This window comes from Penicillium pulvis (genome assembly GCF_028828015.1).
Source record: "Penicillium pulvis strain IBT 33274 chromosome Unknown contig_12_segment0_segment0, whole genome shotgun sequence".
NCBI lineage: Eukaryota > Fungi > Ascomycota > Eurotiomycetes > Eurotiales > Aspergillaceae > Penicillium > Penicillium pulvis.
Genome location: NW_026643072.1, coordinates 3,757,979 through 3,776,894, shown reverse-complemented (window position 1 = coordinate 3,776,894; position 18,916 = coordinate 3,757,979). Strand labels below are relative to the sequence as shown.

Genomic DNA, 18,916 nt, shown 5'->3' with positions numbered 1-18,916 from the left:
ATGAAAGGAGAGGGGATAATGATGTAAGGTTCAAAGGACAAGGACCCTCGAGACGCGAGATAACGAGATAAAGCGACGGCTGCACGGGAATACAGATAGCGCGTTGATTGGCGGAAAGTGGACCACTGATAAACCCTAGCCCTGGATGCCTATTCAGGAAAGAGCGGATCAAAGTCACGAGAAATCCCGTGATTGTGAACCTCGGGTTGGATCGTATTAATTCCTGGTTTAAATCCTTCGGCTACGATCTGGCCCCATTTAACTGTGGAACAGTTGTTAGAAGAGGCAAGGCTCTGAGCATCATGCCGAACTCCGCACGGTGACTCACGAGAAGAGTTGACTAATCAGGCAAAGTGGAGACGGCACCTCTCCACCCAATAATCCCCGCGCGAAAATCATTCCGTGAGACTTGGTATGACTCTAAGTGGGGAGTACTCATGAAGGGGTAACATCATCAAAGAACAGGGAAAAGGTGGATTTAGATACTTCATATCATCATAATCAAGGGATCATAGCTATCACTTTCTTCTCTACTTCGAGCAAGGCTGCCCGCTATTAATAACCCTGTTTAGCGCGGGGTCGAAATAGGCAAGAAGGGGCTTGGCGAGCTCCATTCTGCGATACGTAGGCGCATGAAAGCTCGGCCCCCAACCCTGCGGCAATTCTCGCCTTCTTTATAACCTCGTCACCTGCTCATTCTTTCCGATTCGTTATCCTTAAATTTTATCTTTTCGACCCTGCAGGTTCAACATGAAGTTCCTGGCACTTGCGTTGAGCGCAACGGTCTCGACCGCCCTGGCTGCGGTGATCCCCCAGGAGCCGCTGGGGCCGTCAATCGTCCAAAACACTCAGCAGCCCAAGTGGCTAATTGAGTTGGCCCCATACACCACCCGTTGGGTGACTGAGGAGGAGAAGTGGGCATTGAAATTGGTAGGTCGCTTAATTCAAACATCTCTCGCCGCTACTAATCATTCGTTCTCGCTGTACAGGATGGAGTGAACTTTATCGATGTGACTGATGAGTTCCAGTCTGGATCTTACGGTGCTCTTCACACAACGCGCGTCGTCCGGTACCCGGGCCAGATGCAGCACACTGAAGCTGTGGTGCCACTAACGGATGAACTCTCCAAGAGCAATATGAAGGCGAACTTGGAGCATTTCACCTCCTATCACACCCGCTACTACAAGTCCCAGTACGGAATCCAGTCTGCTGAATGGCTGCTTGATCAGGTCAGCACCGTGGTACACGATTCAGGCGCTAGCAAGTACGGCGCAACCGTGGAGCGCTTCGACCACCCATGGGGTCAGTTTAGCATCATCGCCCGCATCCCGGGTCAGACCAACAACACTGTGGTGCTGGGCGCCCACCAGGACAGCATCAACCTGTTCCTCCCCTCAATCCTGGCTGCTCCAGGTGCTGATGACGATGGAAGTGGAACCGTCACGATCCTTGAGTCGTTCCGAACCCTGCTGCGGTCGGAGGCGATTGCCCAGGGCAAGGCAGAGAACACCATCGAGTTCCACTGGTACTCCGCGGAGGAGGGAGGCCTTCTCGGCTCTCAGGCCATCTTCTCCAAGTACAAGAAGGATCACCGCGAAATCAAGGCCATGCTTCAGCAGGACATGACTGGGTATGTCCAGGGTACCCTGGATGCCGGCCTGCCGGAGTCAGTGGGCGTCATTGTCGACTACGTCGACCAAGGTCTCACTGCATTCATCAAGGAAGTTATCACCACTGTAAGTGACTTGTCATCAATTAACATGCAAAGATCCACTTTTCTGACTTGGCCCCGCTTAGTATTGCGATATCCCTTACGTCGAGACCAAGTGCGGCTATGCCTGTTCCGACCATGCTTCAGCCAGCCGGTTCGGCTACCCCTCAGCCTTTGTGATTGAGTCTCAGTTCGAGAATTCGGACAAGAGAATCCACTCCACCGATGACTTGATCAAGTACCTTAGCTTTGATCACATGTTGCAGCATGCCAAGATGAGCTTGGCCTTTGCATACGAGCTGGCATTTGCCTCTTTCTGAGTTCAGCTCGATAGCGACCTCTATGCCTGTTATGTCCATTTTTCCCCTGCACCGGCGTTCTTGAGATATACCTTTTGGCTTTCGTTTATTTGCAGATCAGGGCGATCGTAGATTCGTCACTGGTTTGGCATCCGATTCGTGTCTGGTTTTGGGCTCTGCACCAAACAAGATTAAATATCATACTTATTTCTCGGTTAAATCTCTTGAATAATTGATCATATTCGTATTTGGAACTCGCTGTTTATATTCGTTCACCGTAGTGGAACCTTGTGGGTTCGATGACGCATTTGGCGCTCCCACACACGTGACTATATATGAGATAGCGGGATGGACCAAATATATTTCGACGTTCGCGGCATTTAAAAGAGCTTCACACAAAACAATCACATTTTCGACGATTCAACTCCACCTGGAGACCTTCTCTGCTATACATCTACCTAATACCCGAACCATCGCGTCTGAAGCATCTGACGCATTTTTGGAATTGACCTCTCAATATCGCGGAAATGAGCTCACACGCCTACACACAGGAGCTCCATCTGGCTAGCCTGGCCGTCCAGCGAGCCGCGCTCCTTACAAAACAATTACTCTCCGCAGTCGACAAGGGCTCTCTAAGCAAAAGCGATGACTCACCTGTGACTATTGCTGACTTCGCCGCACAAGCCTCCATTATCGCTGCGATCCACCATACCTTCCCGAACGACGACATTGTCGGTGAAGAAGACGCCACAGCCCTCCGCGAGAACCCCATCCTCCTCGAGCGCACATGGGAGCTTGCCACATCCGTTCATCTGGACGACGAAGCGAGCGAGGCGCTTCTATATACCCCACAAACCCGCGAGGAGCTGCTCGATTTGATTGATCTGGGCGCTCGCGGTCAGTGCAGGCGCGGCACGCGGGCATGGACACTTGACCCGGTAGACGGTACCGCGACGTTCATTCGCGGACAGCAGTACGCTGTTTGTCTATCGCTCGTTGAGGACGGAGAACAGAAGCTCGGTATCATCGGCTGCCCGAATTTAGATCTTGGGTCCGGGCGCGTGGCCGAGGATCTCGTGGACCGTGATGGATACGGACTGCTTTTGACTGCGATCGCAGGACAGGGAGCATTCATCCAGCCGATGGGGACAGGTGCGCTTTTGTCTGGAGAGCAGCTTGAGCGAGTGTCACAGATTACAGAGGGCAGCGAGGTGCGATTCGTCGATACGCAGGAGTCGACTTCCCAGCGACTAGATCTGCATGAGAAAATCGCAGCGCATTTGACGTGCCCTTGGCCGAACGAAGTCGATCTGTGGTCCGCTCAGATGCGGTATATCGCCATCGCCGTGCGTGGCGGATGTAACTCCTTCATCAAAGTGCCCCTCAAGTCATCGTACCGATCGAAAATTTGGGACCACTCTGGCGGGATGTTGATTGCACAGGAGCTTGGCTGTGTTGTGACAGATCTGGACGGCCGGCCAGTCGATTGCGGCCTGGGTCGGACTTTGGCTGATTGCCACGGCATGGTTGTGGCGCCTGCATCCATTCATAGCCGGATCCTGGAGGCTGTTCGGGCTGTACGGGAAGCCAATCAGTGAGCCAGATAATCTTAGAAATTACCCCCCGGTGCCTTGAGAAAATACACCATACAAAGCGAATCAACTTGCAACGATAAATACGATGAAACGCCAAGCGTTGTAGGCGCCGAGTTTTCTTTTTCAGCGGACAGCCAGCACGCAAGGCATGTTTGATACCCAGTTTGGATCAGATTTTCCCCATTTATAGTTTATGTTGAGTCAATCAAACATTTGGATAAAGTGTTGTCTACTTTGTAGCTTTGGCCCCTTGCCCCGCGTTCCCCCAGGTCCTCAGCTTCGTGTAGCTCTATGTAGACTTTCAACACATTGTTCTCGATGCAAGGTCAAATGAGGACTAATGAACAATTTTGATGAATCACATTTCAGGTGTATATAAACTCTTTTCTTCTCATTTCAATATTTCTGTGGAACATTAAGGCAATTCAGCTCGCAGCTCATACATGCTACCTACCTTTTAACCCCAGGTTGATCTCCAAAGCGCAGGACCGTGCACGCCGATCAACACCACGAGCAGCGAGTTGCGCCATTCGTGTCGCAGCTTTGTCGCACTTGCTACTCGCAGTACGAATCCCCTGCGCCCATTGAAAAAGTGAAACGCGAAAGCACCATCAGGGTCCATTTTCTGCTGCCTACACTTAGTAACCAAAATGAACAAAAACTTGGTTCTAGTGGGTCTCAAGCTGCCAACTTTAATGTTGGTACGTGCGGGAGACCGGATAAGATAGAGCATTTTGACATCATTATACTTTCCATGATGTACCCGAATCTGGCCACTGTAACTCCTAGCTGCAATATGAGTGGTGGGCTGTAGGTCATCAGACCATATTGCGGGGATCCAAAAATTTGCCTGTATATAACGCCATCCCCGCCCCTTAGAGTACATTTTTTTCCTTCCTCGTCATCGATAATCTTCACCATGGCGAACTACAATCCTTTTGCTCGTCGCGAGACGCATAATATCCATGCGCTAAATACCTACCGGGTCCTTGTACCCCTCACATGGGCGCTGGTCGTCATCGTTGGAATTTACTACTCCATTCACTCGCCAGATGACACTAAGCACAGCAAGAAGATCTGGAAGCAGGCCAAGAAGCATAACACACCCTTTACGCAGAATAAGACTACGACCGAAATCTACTGGTGAGTGCTAGATATATTTTGTGACCATACTCGGGGTATGAGTCGAGCTAATACCTCTTGCCTCCAGGGTCCTCCTGCTCCTCTCACAGCTTAGCTATGTGTGGCACCTCTTTCACAAGGAGGCTGCCATCGTGGCTGCTGCTGCTAATGTAGCCACCCACTTTATCCTCAACAACCTATTCATTCTCGCCTGGATCTCGCTCTGGACTCGCAACCACTTCTGGGGTGCCGAGGTTATTTTGATGGCCCATTTCATCAACCAGGGCATTGCTTACTGGCGCCACGCGAAACTGCCAGATTTCGTGCACCTCTCTGCTGTCGCAGGTCCTTATGCCTGGACCATTTTCGCACTATTCTGGAACGGGGCTGTGGCTGTCCACAGCCATAACCTACCTGGCCGTATCGTTGCCAATATCTTCATCTGGGCGATCCTGTTTGTGGGACTGTTCCATATCACAGTGCGTGACGATTATATTTTGGGATACTGCCTCAGCTTCCTCAGTTTGTGTAAGTCAACGGTTATATATTTCAAATTTCTCACACCGGGCAGTACTAATTGCTATATATAGCGCTGGCGATTCAGCAATTCTCGATCAAGATCATTGCTTTGCAATGGATCTTTGCCTTTGTGGTCTTCGGCGTTTTCACCGTGGTCTCACTATATATCTCGACTACTAAGTATACTGGACGCGACTCGCTGTTCCGTCGTGTCGTCCACCCCGAGAGCACCGATCGCGAGAGACAGCCTTTGCTCAACGAAGGAGTGTAAGTTTTGAGGAAGGGGAAAATTATGATGACAAATTGTAATTGTGTTTGTCCGGGGCAAGCACTGAGGTGGTTGGATCTGGAGCTGGAGCTGGAGCTGGACGGGAAAATGAAGCTAGTCGGATATGGATGTTGCCGCGTGGATGGCTTATGATGGTTCGATGATTCGTTAATGTTTGACTGAATAATGATATGTTCTCACTTGCAGTCGTCATACATTCTGGGTTGGGTTAGCTTATTGTTATCTGCGGATTAAATCAATGAATTTAATGTACTTTCAACGTGGAGCTTGCGCAGCTCGGTGTCTCGGACCCACTGGGTGGAGACTAATTCTAAGTTCGAGAGTGGTAGCATGTTTACATCCCCAAGCAACGCGAACGGGTGAATTTTTCAAGCACTGTTTTAGAGTGAGACAGAGGCCGTTAATATTAAATTGATGTAACTAGTTAATTAGTACTGGGATCGAAGATGTCTTTCACGAGTTTCTATCGACTCCCCCGTGCAGAAGAACTCCCTTGCAAATGCGTTGCCATGGCGACGGGATCCACCTCCACTTTGTTGATCGAGCACGGATGAACCGGGCCAGACTTGTTTGCCGTTGACTATTCCATCACATATCATTCCCTCGCCTTGTCTGATTTATCTTCCTCTTTTCATCTCTTTGCGAGCATTCCTTCCGGCCCACATTCCTCTTCGTCCAAACCATCAACTCACGCAACTGTCAACCTGTCAGAACTACCGCATCCCGCTGTCTCGGTGCTGGTAGCTGAGAAACGTGCAGTGTGTGCTATTTTGCAACTTGTTTAAACGATACCCCCCACATACGATACTACTATGAGTACTTGAGACACACGAAAACAGACATATTCCAATCATGAATCGTCACCCGCCCTCCAGCTTCGGGGATGAGCCCCCGTCTTATGACCAAGAGACTTCTTCGTTCTTATCCGAAGCAGAATCTCCGTCGCGCCAAACTGGCCCGACAATGCGCCTGCTTCCTACTAGTGGTGAGGAGTATGGTGACTTGAGCGAAAGCCCAACAGCCGGCTCGCCATTCTATCAACAAGGCTATAACCAAGTCTATGACCAAGACTTTGACACAACTCCGTAAGTTTGTTTCACTCCCTCAAATAGTACCTTATTTCTCCTATGCCGCATTCCAGTGGTTGCCCCAACGACAAAACCAAAAGCAAAGACCGATGGAAGTGTCACGTCCTTGATTGTCTGCTCAGGAATGAGCCGCTTTTGGACGGAGGACTATCATTTCGAAAAGTTGGTCGAGTTTGGCGGGCAATAAACAGTGCATACTTAGCACTTGTTTATCACGTTGCCCCATTCACCCCAACTTTTGACAATATTGTCACACATGCACACAATGGACCGTCCGTCACGACCACGAACTCGAACTAACGGGCGATTGCGGAATAGAACCGGACAAACACAAGAATATGATAGTCGATTTTACCAGGTACCGAGCGCCAGCTCGCCTTCACGTCCCGCGTCAAGCTTGTCTGGCGTCCCGAATATGCCCCCACCAACTGCCAGTCTAGCCGACCCTTCAGTCTACCCATCAATACCGCCACGCACAGGGTCTCCCATTCGACCATGGAGCCCAGGACATGTTCGACCTCCATCTGTTTCGAGCGTTGGATATGAACGCGCCGATCTCAATGGCAGTCCTCGACCGGGTACCTCGAGCTCACGCTACACAGGTAGTCCTCGACGACCACTGCCCCCGGCTCCATTATTCTCTGGGCCTACCGCATCTATGGGAGCAGATAGCAGCATCGATATTGGCGACATGAGCGAAGACCCCTTCGGTGATCCCTTTGGTGGCGGTGGCCAGACCATCAGCCACAACTCCCGCGGCAGTGTACGATCATTCCAGAGCGAATCAACTTTTATGGGCGACGAAAAGGACGCTATGTCCAAGATTGATCTAGATGAGGAATATGATGAAGCCAGCCTGGATCCGAATATGCATTACGGTCCCGCCCCCGACAAACAGGCTCGCCGAGGTGTCCGTGATGCTCAGGTGTCGAAGAAGGAGGTTCAGCTGGTTAATGGTGAACTGATCCTGGAGTGCAAGATTCCCACCATTCTGCACAGTTTCCTTCCTCGCCGCGATGAGCGTGAGTTCACTCATATGAGATACACCGCTGTGACCTCCGACCCCGACGACTTTACTAGCCGTGGTTACAAGCTTCGACAGCAGATCGGCAGCACTGCTCGTGAGACTGAGTTGTTTATTTGTATTACCATGTACAACGAAGACGAGATCGGTTTCACCCGAACTATGCATGGTGTCATGCGTAACATCAGCCACTTGTGCTCCCGTACCAAGTCTCGTACTTGGGGTAAAGACGGATGGAAGAAGATTGTCGTCTGCATTATTTCTGATGGTCGTAAGAAGGTCCACCCTCGCACTCTTAACGCTCTGGCTGCTCTTGGTGTTTACCAAGAGGGTATTGCCAAGAACGTTGTCAACCAGAAGGAGGTCCAGGCCCACGTCTACGAGTACACCACTCAGGTATCGCTCGACTCTGATCTGAAGTTCAAGGGAGCTGAGAAGGGTATTGTGCCTTGTCAAGTTATTTTCTGTCTGAAGGAGCACAACCAAAAGAAGTTGAACTCCCACCGTTGGTTCTTTAACGCTTTCGGTCGCGCCCTCCAGCCCAACATCTGTGTTCTTCTTGATGTTGGTACTAAGCCAGATCCTACTGCCTGTTATCATTTGTGGAAGGCCTTTGACAATGACTCCAACGTCGCCGGTGCTGCCGGAGAGATTAAAGCCGGTAAGGGCAAGGGCATGCGTGGTCTGCTCAACCCTCTCGTGGCTAGTCAGAACTTCGAATACAAGATGTCCAACATTTTGGACAAGCCCCTAGAGTCTGTCTTTGGTTATATTACTGTGTTACCTGGTGCGCTCAGTGCCTACCGATTCTTCGCTCTCCAGAACGATGCCGATGGCAATGGCCCCCTCAACCAGTACTTCAAGGGTGAAACCCTTCACGGTCAGGATGCTGATGTCTTCACTGCCAACATGTACCTGGCCGAGGACCGAATTCTTTGCTGGGAGTTGGTCGCCAAACGAGAAGAGAAGTGGGTGTTGAAGTTCGTCAAGAGTGCCGTTGGTGAGACTGATGTGCCGGATACCGTTCCTGAGTTCATCTCGCAACGTCGACGTTGGTTGAACGGTGCATTCTTCGCGGCTGTGTACTCCAACGTCAATGCTAGCCAGATCTGGAAGACTGATCACAGTATTGGTCGTAAAATTTTGCTTCACATTGAGTTTGTGTACCAATTCTTCAACCTCCTCTTCACCTACTTTGGTTTGGTAAGTTTTCTCTGAATTGTCCTTGATAGGAGCGCTACTAACCCATGGCTCTAGGCAAATTTCTACTTGGCTTTCTACTTCATCGCTGGCTCTTTGACTGACGAAAAACTTGATCCTTTTGGCCACAATATGGGCAAATGGATTTTCTATGTACTACGTTATGCCTGCACCTTGACCATGTGCCTGCAGTTCATCATTTCTCTGGGTAATCGTCCGCAAGGTGCCAAGAACCTCTACTTGACTAGTTTCATCGTCTACGCTATCATCATGGCCTACACCATCTTCTGTACCCTTTATCTCTTGGTACTGGAGTTGGAGGCGCGTGCAGGAGTTGGCGATAGTTCCCTCACAGTCAGCAGCACCTTGCTGATGGAAATTGTCATCTCCATGTTGTCAACTGTCGGCCTGTACTTCTACATCTCCATCCTTTACCTCGACCCATGGCACATGATTACCTCCTCACTCCAATACTTCTTGTTGATGCCAAGTTACATCTGCACACTGCAGGTGTACGCCTTCTGCAACACTCACGATGTTACTTGGGGTACAAAAGGTGACAACGTCATCAACCGCGATCTTGGTACTGCAAAGACCATCGACGGCAAAACCGTCTTGCTGGACATGCCATCAGAGCAACTCGATATTGACAGTGGCTACGATGCTGCCCTCCGCAACCTCCGTGATCGCCTCGAGGTTCCCGAGCCCCCACTCAGCGATGCCCAAATGCAAGAAGATTACTACCGTGCCGTGCGTACGTACATGGTCGCAGTCTGGATGATAGCCAACCTTGTTCTTGCCATGGTCGTCACCCAGATCTATGGTGTAGACTCGGGCGGCACAAACATCTACCTCTCAATCATTCTATGGTCTGTGGCCGGTCTTGCCCTGATCCGTGTCGTTGGCTCAACAACGTACGCCCTTTTGCACCTAATCCACAAGATCGTCGAAACAAAAACCAAGTTCGACGCTGGAAACCTCACGAACTTCGCTCCCAGCGTTTTCAGTGGAAGTAGTACCGGCGCAAGTGAGCGCACTGCTCAGAAGCCTGTCCGGTACAGCGGCAAGCCGAGTTTCAAGGATCGTATGAATGAGGCTAGATGGGCCGCTGGTCGGACAGCTGGAAAAGCGATGTTCTGGCGCAAGTAGATCTCGCATTATGTTTTGCTTTTGTGATATCTCATTCCTCTAATCATCTCTGGAGTTGATTTATGATTTTCCTATTTTTTCGGCGTTTATCACTTTTTTTCCTTGGTTCATGATGGAAATTGTTGATACGATATTGGGTTTGAAAAGAACCTTCATGTGTCTATGCTTATTGAGGGATGTACTTATGCGCTTTGAATCTCATTTCAAATGTTAATGATGTGTTGATAATGTTGAGATTTTTGAACGAATTGTTTTCTTCTACTCCGTATATAAATATACCTCTCTTTGGCCGCAGACCTATGCAATTAGATGATCCACGCTCTAGATTAATATAAGGTCTTAGGGCAATCTAGAGGGGTTCTCCAGCCTCGCAATCGGCTCCAACGACAAGGCCAATAAGTAGCTAATAATTTTAAGATGGCATGACCTCTATTTAGCGCACTTTAGATGTCAATTGAGTCATCACATAAGGTCAAATGCAAGTTGGATTAAAGTCTGAAAACGAAGGTGTATTGACAAACAGTTCATTACTGACTGGCATCTTTACTTTACGGCTTCATTCTGCAAGTTCTCCATGTCAATTCTCGCACCCCTTGAAGCCTAAGGAGCCTACAAGCTTGTCAACTATCCCCTTGCAGCTTCAACGGGCTGCATTGCATGGCAATGAAATGCTGCTCAGGCCGCTCCCACCTTTTGTAAAGCTTTGACCGCTATTCCCATGAGAGTCTGTCTCCTCACATTCAAAAACCCATCACCATCGAACTCCAAGCCATCCTTGAGATCAGCCGCCCCGCTCCCATCAAAAGCACCTAAGTGAGTAGCGATGAAAAGTGCATCTAAAGGACTCCCAGCCTCGAGGCTTGCGTTGCGCTGCTGAATCAATTGTTGAGACGTGACGCGAAGTCTCTCAAATTTGACGCCAGTTGCCTCATTATAGGCATCCGCAACTTGGTTCATGGTCATCTGCAACTCGGCGATTGGAATACGTCTGTTCTTGGTCTTTCCCTCGTCCATCTGAAGTACGGCAACAATGGCCGCCCCGAGGAAGGGCAACGAACATCCAGAGAAGTAGTGATCGCCGCTGTCAATCACTGTTACTTTTTGGTTCAGGGGATCAAACGAGCCAAAGTTGCCCTCCAGCCATGCGTCAATAAAGGCAGATGATAAAAGCGTTGTGAAGCTTGTAGGCCCCTCTTCGTCAGCGAGGGCAAGGAACTTGCGTGCAGTAACTACTGGCGAAGTATCTTCCGGCCAATCACCACCCTCAGTGAAAAGAGACACTTGCTTCGGGTGGAGGACATCTAAAGTGTACTCGGATGGAAAAATGCGTCTGACCCCAGCCTCCTGTGCTGCTTTAAGCAACAGAAGGTCGATAACCTTCGACGGAGGACCGGATATAAAAGAGAGAATTGCATCGGCTCCCATGACAGCGCGTACAAGGGCGCTGTGGTCATTGTAGTCGACTGGAATAATCTTTGCACCCGGTGCAGACGATGGTACCTTGCCACTATCAACACGAGTCAGGATAGTGACGTCAAACTTGGGCGTTGTCGAGGCTGAGATGGCTCGAAGCGCATGGTCGGCCACGTAGCCGGTACTTCCGGCAATGATGAGCTTGGTGAAGGTCATGATGATGTATCAGGAGTGATTTGCTTGGTTAACTTGAAGAGTCGGAGGTGTGCAGAGCGCAATGGTTGACTTGGAGTATCAGGTACCTTTTATAAGCACTCCATACATGATCGCTGCACTCCACTCATCGAGCTTACGTGGTTGCAAAAACTTTGGACAATCGAACGCCATCTCTGATTTGCTGCATTCGTTTGCAAAAGGTATTGATTTGTAATTTCGAATAAGTTGAAGACAGTTGCAGAAACCGAGAGATCAAAAGAAGGTGGTTGGTAAAAGGCCAACTGTGTTGACTGGTGGGTCGACAGTCTCGGTATTTCGCAGGCTTACCAAATTATTGCAAGTTTTTCCGACACTATGAAAAGCTTCGGGTAGAACGATTAGGCATATAATTTTGATCTTTCCAAACTTTTTTCAATAGGCTTACTATGTTATTGCAAGGTTTCCGACAGTGAAGCTGCATGCCGAGTGGCGGGCCAATCAGCTTATATGACGCATCCCCTGCTATTCTATAACCCACTGTAGACCCAAAGCAATGTCCATCTCTGGTGGTGTCTTGTGGGTCATATCGTTGGCAAATGGAAGCTTGGAAAGCAATCATTTATCGCGAGCACTAGACAGATAATCAGAGTTGACATTTCCCATACGATGACTACACGGTCACCTAATGGACCCCTTACGCGCATAGTCCCGCATGTACAGCTCGGAAATAGTTGCTATCAATTTGTCAGTCTCGGAAGCGGCCAAATTGTCAGCCCGCCCCTTCGCTATTAATGGCTATGTGGCAGCTATCGTTGCCATCACTTGATTCTCAGCACCGCTGCTTCTGTTCGCCTGCGGCTTCATGCGCAACTGCACAATTGAGATATGGTTATAAGTATCATTGTCCTGTCATGTTATCTGATATCTAAAGGCGTTGGTCTCTCCACTACCCCGATTGTTACGATCTCAATGTATCATCAGATCTGGACTTATATTAGAAATTGGCTCTCACGCTACATGCATACAGTATGTACTACTCACAGACGAAGCTTTGATCCTCGCCGAGGCCTATTATGACCTATTTACCGCTCTCGATATTAGGTTATCTTTCTAGTGCGCGAGGGCGAGGCCTTTATAATGCCTCCGGAAAGGCTAGAATGATATTAACTGTTGTTGCTCAGGTGGCCCTAACGGCTAGAAATAGTAAATGGTCCAGTAACCAACTGAAGATGCAAGTAGTCCTAGAGAGTTGGTACAAATTATGCGATAGAGGACCGGATTCTTCTGTTCTGTTCATTATTTGCGAGGCTACCTTTTAGGCGAATAGCGGCAAAGCTGGCGCAGTTGAAATCACAGCGTGGAGGATACTGGTATAATCAACGTTGCTGTCATAGCTGAGGTCATGCTGTTTCCATATCGTCTCAATCATGTGGTGAATTAAGGGGATATGATTTGACCGGTGCAGTGGTTCTCGTGGAGTTTGCGATAGTGTTTCCAATATGTGAAGACGTTGCTCATCTTCAATAGCTTCGCAAGCTATAATGAACATCGGCCACGCACTTTCGCAGAAGCCAAGGTTTTGTAGAACCAATATACCCTCCCTGACTAGTCTTCTGTGCTGGAATGAAGTCGTGGCTGCCTTTGTTACCGCGCGGTTCAAGTATATCAGTGCGGCACATCGATATAAATAGGCCAACATTTGTGTTCTGGTCAATGGTACTTCTGAAATATCTCGAAAAGTCCCATATTCTCCAACGGACTCCTGAAGACGTTGTCGAAGATCCTGAATCCGCTCAATATCTGCATCGTTGTACGATGCAAAATCATCGTGATTTGTGGAAGGTCGCTTGCATATAATCCGAATCAGATCAAGTACATCCATGGGACATGTAATCCTGCTTGAGTTCTACGCTTCAATTAGTCGGCATATTGGAATAGCTAGAACTACCATGAAACTCACCGCATATCCATCGATTATCATATTTTCAGGCCGTATGGCTAAGGGACCCCTGCAGAAACTGCTTAAGGTGCTTGCCTCGGCCCAGTACCGCAGGCTGAAGTCTGAGATCACTTCGTGGTAGTAGATCCAGTCCATGAGAACCGCACTCTCGTCTTTGTGAAATTGGACAGTTTCAGCGGAAGCAGTAATGACCTTCTTTGCACCACACAGATAGAAAGTCCACCATTTCTCGGGACTATCTGTCATCCAAATCTAAGATTGAATCAGCATCGTCATGCAAACAAAATATATATTGACGAGAATGATACTTCATATTGATAGAGAAGCATTGTAGCAATGAGATTTCGAAGCACGTTCTCCCTATCAATCTGCGTGACTTTTTCTCGTAACATTGAGATGAGTCGGTGTTGGCGAATACGACTCTTCGAGACCCCTTCAAGTTGTAGCGACGCTATTGTGAATATTCCTTCTAGGACTAAATTGGAAGGAGAAGAGGAATCGGACAGCGCAACCCTCATGATATAATGTGACAATGCCTCATCAATGATGGGAGCCAATACCTGCGATTTAAATTGGTTGACTGGTTCTTGTTATCCGTTGTTGCCCGAGTCAATTATCAGAAACACCTACAAAAGTCAAGCAGAAGTGCCTTATTCACATCGAGATGAGAGGCCGGCAGATATGGCAAGTGTGGCACCTTCATCGTGTGCAAATATCGGGCTGTATCGACGCGACATTAGCCACATATGTACAGATCTCAGGAATAGTACATTAGAGCTTACTCAATTCCCTTCTTTCCATGAGCGCATCCGACAAGGACACGTCCCAGTGGTAGGTATTCAAGAACACAGCACCCCGTTTCCTGTGCGGCCGCGATGTTGTCCCTGGCATCCCATGGTACACCAGTGCCCGTCGATTGTCTCCTTCCCGTGGCCAAGATAGCTGGATGCCATAGCCCCGACAAGCTTGTCTTACCTTGGTGCAATTGTCACACGAGGGTCGACTCAAATCACATCTCACCTTGCGCGCTGCGTCAAAAGAAACGGATTAGCTTCGGCAATAAACAGAGACCTTGGTTTTTTATTACCTCTGCATGTCCAGCACCCTTTATTTCCCATTGTCAAGACCTTTGAAATATTTTTTTTGGTCAGCTTTTCAAGGAAGGTTATGAGGTGATGCCTACCATCACGTGCATGAACGTTCTACGTAATTCCGGGCCGCTCGCGGGAATTGCTGACACCAGAGAGCCCTTTGAGTAAGCATAGCAAGAATTAAAACAATAATATTGGCTACAGGACAGGAGTAGATATCGACGAGCAATTCTCGAGGCTGCTGGACTTTAGGACCTTGTAAAGCTAATCTCTCTATATGATATCTAAAAGTAATTGTGGAAGATCGAGAAGAACCAACAAGAAGTGCTGAAACGCGAATCCATGTGTTCAGTGTGCTGGTACGTATCATCAATCTTGGCTTACCCAAGCCAGTGCAAGTATTTCCGACACTAGCAAAGGTTGGCCAATAGAACTACTGATCGACCCCACTTCACTTTTTCTCAGGATATTGTACCTACAATTAAAAGGCCCCGTCCGTCTCTAGTGATACTTGATTTATATTTTGTTTCCAATCAGATCAGAAAAAAACCTCTTTTCATAACAGCAAAGTCCAATTGAACATTGACTTCTTCTGTCCAATATGGGTGATAAAGTTGCCCTTATCTTTGGATATGGACCACACGTTGGGGTCGAGGTTGCGAAGGCCTTCGCAACACACGGCTACGAAGTCGCCGTAGTGTCGCGCTCAGATAATTGTTCAGATAGCGCAAAGGGCTATCTACAAATAACAGCGGACCTATCGGACCCATCCTCAGTTGGAGCCATATTTACGAAAGTCATCGAAGAACTTGGCCACCCCAGCGTTGTGGTCTACAATGGTAGGTTCCTCTCTATTACCTAGGATAGCAGACAAAGCCTAACAAAGAGTGCTCCAATAGCTTCTGCCCTTAGCCTGAATCCGTCGAGTGCTCTAGAGCAACAAATTTCCAACTTTCAATCTGATAACAATGTTAATATTGTTTCTGCGTACATTGCAGCCCAATTGGCCATACATTCTTTTGCTCTGTTACCATCTGTATCCTCGAGAACATTCATTTACACCGGAAATAAGCTCCCGTTCATGGTGGTACAACCACTGCTGGCCCAGGGCGTTGGTAAAGCTGGTGCTGCACACCTCATCCACTACTTAGCGGAAGAGTACAAAGACCGGGACTACAAGTAAGTCTGGTGAAATCAACCTTGCTTAAGGATTTACTAACCATGTTACCTCAGATTTTACTTCGCGGATGAGCGCAAGCCGGATGGAAACCCTGTTTACACCGCAATTGATGGCTCTGCTCATGCTGAGTTTTATATCCAGCTTAGTGAGGATAAGACTCAAGGGCCGTGGAACGCAACATTTGTGAAAGGACAAGGGTACATTCCTTTCCCCGAAACAGTGGTTCAGGATGCTGTTGTTATGGATCAGGAAGTGCCTAATATTGAGTGATTGCTCTTCTAAGGTTCATGATTTAAGTCATATTTGGGAATTATCCGAGGAATCGCCTATTTTGCCAGTGAATAAATACTTTTGTATGTCAAGAGCGTGCAGAAACGTGGGCCTAGGGACTCTGATAATCTCTAGGTCTAGTCAGTTTGGAGTCATCCACGTGATAGATTAAGATCAGTTTCACCAATATATTCAGTTTGATTCTTTCTAGAACACTGTCTGGAAACACCCCACTTTGTATCTGGCTCGAATTAAGTCTACTAAGTTATGTTAAGTGGAGCGGCATAAACGGCAAAAGGGGAATTATAGAGGATGAAAGCTGGATAAGCACCACGGAAAAAGATTAGACCTCATATGAATAAACAAACCCTTCGATATTAGCTGCTGACTCTTGGAGCATCCAAAGGATACATCCAATTCATTATTGTTACAGACCAACAGAACAGCCAGGTCACACTAAATCGTGAATCATGATGCAATTTGGGTAAAACCGCTAGATAGGGTGTCAATCTATCGTGGCCCGTATCAAAGCTTAGACACCTTCTTCCCATTCTTGATAATTTCCTCAATCAACTTGGCCGCAGCCAATGTCTCTTCATCCTTAAAATGTCTACCAGCAACTTGCAACGCCACAGGCGCACCTTCATACCTTTCCGGGCTCTGATATTTCTCCCACTCCCTTTCATCAACCTCATTACGTGGCTTATATTTCTGATCCTGCTCGGTCAACGCATCCAGCTTCGAGTCAACCGTAAGACCTGATGGGAACACAACCGAAGGAAGGTCCAGCACATTCCAGATTGCAGTGTAGTTCCAGTAATGTGACTCGCCATATACAGCTGCGACGCCGGTATAGGTAGGGGAAATGATAAAGTCGACGCCACGGGACTTCATCACAGCGTTGTAGTCGTCGCGATAAACGTCACGCTCGTATTGTAGCTCCCATGCTTCGGGGTGAGTGAGTGGAACAGCTCGGGAGTAATTGAAGCACCATTCGCTCAGTGGGAGGACTGGCTCGCCTGATTCGCGAATCATTTTGCGTTGTAAGGCGGCGGCGTCGGGGTAGTAAAGGCTAGACTGTAGAGATATTAGTCGTCTTGCTTGTTACTTGAAGCGGAAATAAGACTTACGATGATTTTCCACCCATGATCATGCTTATATGGCTCCCAATCCACAACCTTGATTCCAGCTGCAAGCAACCTTTCTTTCGCAAGTTTGAGGGCCCTGACAATAGGGGGATGGGGGCGAACGCAACTATAACTCAATTAGCAACCACTTCATCGTCAAAATCTAATAAATCATACCCATCATCCCACATAATAGCCACAGTCATGCTCCGAGTAGGAGCTACTGTCTTCCACGGGACTGGCACTAAGGACGTTTCAACATCCCAGGGCTCTTGATCCAAGACAGCTTTTTGGAACAGTTCAATATCCTCCAAGGAAGTGCTTGACAAAGGCCCGATGACACCGTGAATCGTCTCTTGTCCAATAGCCGCGACTTTGGCTCCAGCAAGTGGGTTGCGCATTGATGTGGGCCGGAATCCGTATGAACCGCAAAAGGCAGCTGGACAACGAATAGATCCACCGATATCGGTACCAATACCAAGTGGTGCACACTTGAACCCCGTTGAAGCTCCTTCACCACCTGACGACCCCCCTGGAGTCAAGGTACGGTTGTATGGGTTGAGTGTGGCTCCTGTAATATTATTGTTGCAGCAAAGATGCTATATGTTATTAGCAACATAATTGACAATGGGACTGGGATGTACTTACCATGAGGGCTTGAGGCTGGTTGGTTCGGACATGGAACACTGCACCAGCTTTAGCTAGCAATTGAAGCAAATGGGCATCCTCGGTGGCGACTTGATCGACCCTGTTACCTCAAATCAGGATTTTTCGTCGTTCAGTAGCTTGCGTAACGTACCAGGCAACATAACCTGTGTTGCAAGTCTTGTCCTTCATCCCGATGTGCTCCTTAACGCTAATCGGAACGCCATGCTAGTCACCAAAACATCAGTGTGCGACTTGAAGTTTTTCTAGGAGATGGCCTCTCACCAGAGGTCCGACCAGTTTTCCAGTACGTTGAAAGTGTGCATCCAATTCTTTGGCTCGAGCAACTGCCTCATCGGCTAAAAATTCCGTTGCGAAGTTCAGCTGCAAGATGCCTCAGTATGTCGCCTTCGCCTAGGAAATGGCAATTGTTCTTACCAGCTGGTGGCCTAATACTGCCCTTTTCAAGAATGCCACCACTACCTCCTCTGCCTTGAGCTTCCCCGCTCCCATTTCCGCGACCAGTTGTGTGGCAGAGAGGTCCGTGATTGAGAGCTCACGCTCGCTCAGGAGTCCACTTTTCGTTGGGAAATCAATCACATTCTTCTGTGTAACAGGAGGGAGACTGTCGGCTGGTGCAAGCCATTGTTTCGGAATGGAGTTGGTGAGGATATCTCTTCCTTTTTGGGCTTGACGCTCCCATTGCTCGAGAGACATGTTGGTTTAATGTTATCAGATACCGTGAGTTGATTAGGTACTAGGAAATGAATTGTTATACTATGATCCTAGTGAGATCAAAGGGTGAGGAGGGGAGGTTGGAAGATCGCCGAATCTCCAACCTTTTTATCTTGCTGCAATGCATGTCGGAATCGGAAAGCATTCCTAGGTTGAACCTACCGCAGCGGACTGATCCCCGCATCTTGAGATAAAGGTGGAGAGGCCCGGGGGGTGCCGCGTCGCTTATCTCTGTGGCTTGGAGAGTGGTTGAGCTGGATCCTGTTAAATGCCAGGAAAGAGGCTCCGCAGCGGAGACATTCCG

The 18,916-nt window shown here is 48.5% G+C and overlaps 8 protein-coding genes across 8 annotated transcripts; 5 read left to right on the top strand and 3 right to left on the bottom strand.

The window, feature by feature from the left end:
* Positions 1–750: 750 nt before the first annotated feature.
* On the top strand, positions 751–2,031 carry lap1 (putative aminopeptidase; the record flags this gene model as incomplete). Its single annotated transcript, XM_057062182.1, has 3 exons — positions 751–930; positions 990–1,736; positions 1,798–2,031. The coding sequence occupies 3 exons, from the start codon at positions 751–753 to the stop codon at positions 2,029–2,031; spliced, it is 1,161 nt and encodes a 386-aa protein (XP_056926144.1).
* A 506-nt stretch (positions 2,032–2,537) lies between these two features.
* Positions 2,538–3,608, top strand: N7503_002634 (inositol monophosphatase family protein; the record flags this gene model as incomplete). The annotated part of the gene is made up of 1 exon (XM_057062181.1): positions 2,538–3,608. One exon carries the CDS (start codon positions 2,538–2,540, stop codon positions 3,606–3,608), a length of 1,071 nt encoding a protein of 356 aa, XP_056926143.1.
* Positions 3,609–4,524: 916 nt separating this feature from the next.
* On the top strand, positions 4,525–5,517 carry N7503_002633 (DUF1774 domain-containing protein; the record flags this gene model as incomplete). The annotated part of the gene is made up of 3 exons (XM_057062180.1): positions 4,525–4,748; positions 4,816–5,255; positions 5,318–5,517. The coding sequence occupies 3 exons, from the start codon at positions 4,525–4,527 to the stop codon at positions 5,515–5,517; spliced, it is 864 nt and encodes a 287-aa protein (XP_056926142.1).
* An 870-nt stretch (positions 5,518–6,387) lies between these two features.
* Positions 6,388–9,996, top strand: chsB (chitin synthase class II; the record flags this gene model as incomplete). Its single annotated transcript, XM_057062179.1, has 3 exons — positions 6,388–6,620; positions 6,942–8,850; positions 8,905–9,996. 3 exons carry the CDS (start codon positions 6,388–6,390, stop codon positions 9,994–9,996), a joined length of 3,234 nt encoding a protein of 1,077 aa, XP_056926141.1.
* Positions 9,997–10,671: 675 nt separating this feature from the next.
* On the bottom strand, positions 10,672–11,625 carry N7503_002631 (isoflavone reductase family protein; the record flags this gene model as incomplete). Its single annotated transcript, XM_057062178.1, has 1 exon — positions 10,672–11,625. One exon carries the CDS (start codon positions 11,623–11,625, stop codon positions 10,672–10,674), a length of 954 nt encoding a protein of 317 aa, XP_056926140.1.
* Positions 11,626–12,919: 1,294 nt separating this feature from the next.
* On the bottom strand, positions 12,920–13,956 carry N7503_002630 (uncharacterized protein; the record flags this gene model as incomplete). The annotated part of the gene is made up of 3 exons (XM_057062177.1): positions 12,920–13,510; positions 13,565–13,816; positions 13,873–13,956. 3 exons carry the CDS (start codon positions 13,954–13,956, stop codon positions 12,920–12,922), a joined length of 927 nt encoding a protein of 308 aa, XP_056926139.1.
* Positions 13,957–15,256: 1,300 nt separating this feature from the next.
* Positions 15,257–16,105, top strand: N7503_002629 (uncharacterized protein; the record flags this gene model as incomplete). The annotated part of the gene is made up of 3 exons (XM_057062176.1): positions 15,257–15,494; positions 15,555–15,834; positions 15,889–16,105. The coding sequence occupies 3 exons, from the start codon at positions 15,257–15,259 to the stop codon at positions 16,103–16,105; spliced, it is 735 nt and encodes a 244-aa protein (XP_056926138.1).
* Positions 16,106–16,630: 525 nt separating this feature from the next.
* Positions 16,631–18,594, bottom strand: N7503_002628 (putative glutamyl-tRNA(Gln) amidotransferase subunit A; the record flags this gene model as incomplete). Its single annotated transcript, XM_057062175.1, has 7 exons — positions 16,631–17,182; positions 17,236–17,359; positions 17,410–17,831; positions 17,881–17,980; positions 18,032–18,105; positions 18,163–18,261; positions 18,316–18,594. The coding sequence occupies 7 exons, from the start codon at positions 18,592–18,594 to the stop codon at positions 16,631–16,633; spliced, it is 1,650 nt and encodes a 549-aa protein (XP_056926137.1).
* Between the last annotated feature and the right edge of the window lie 322 nt (positions 18,595–18,916).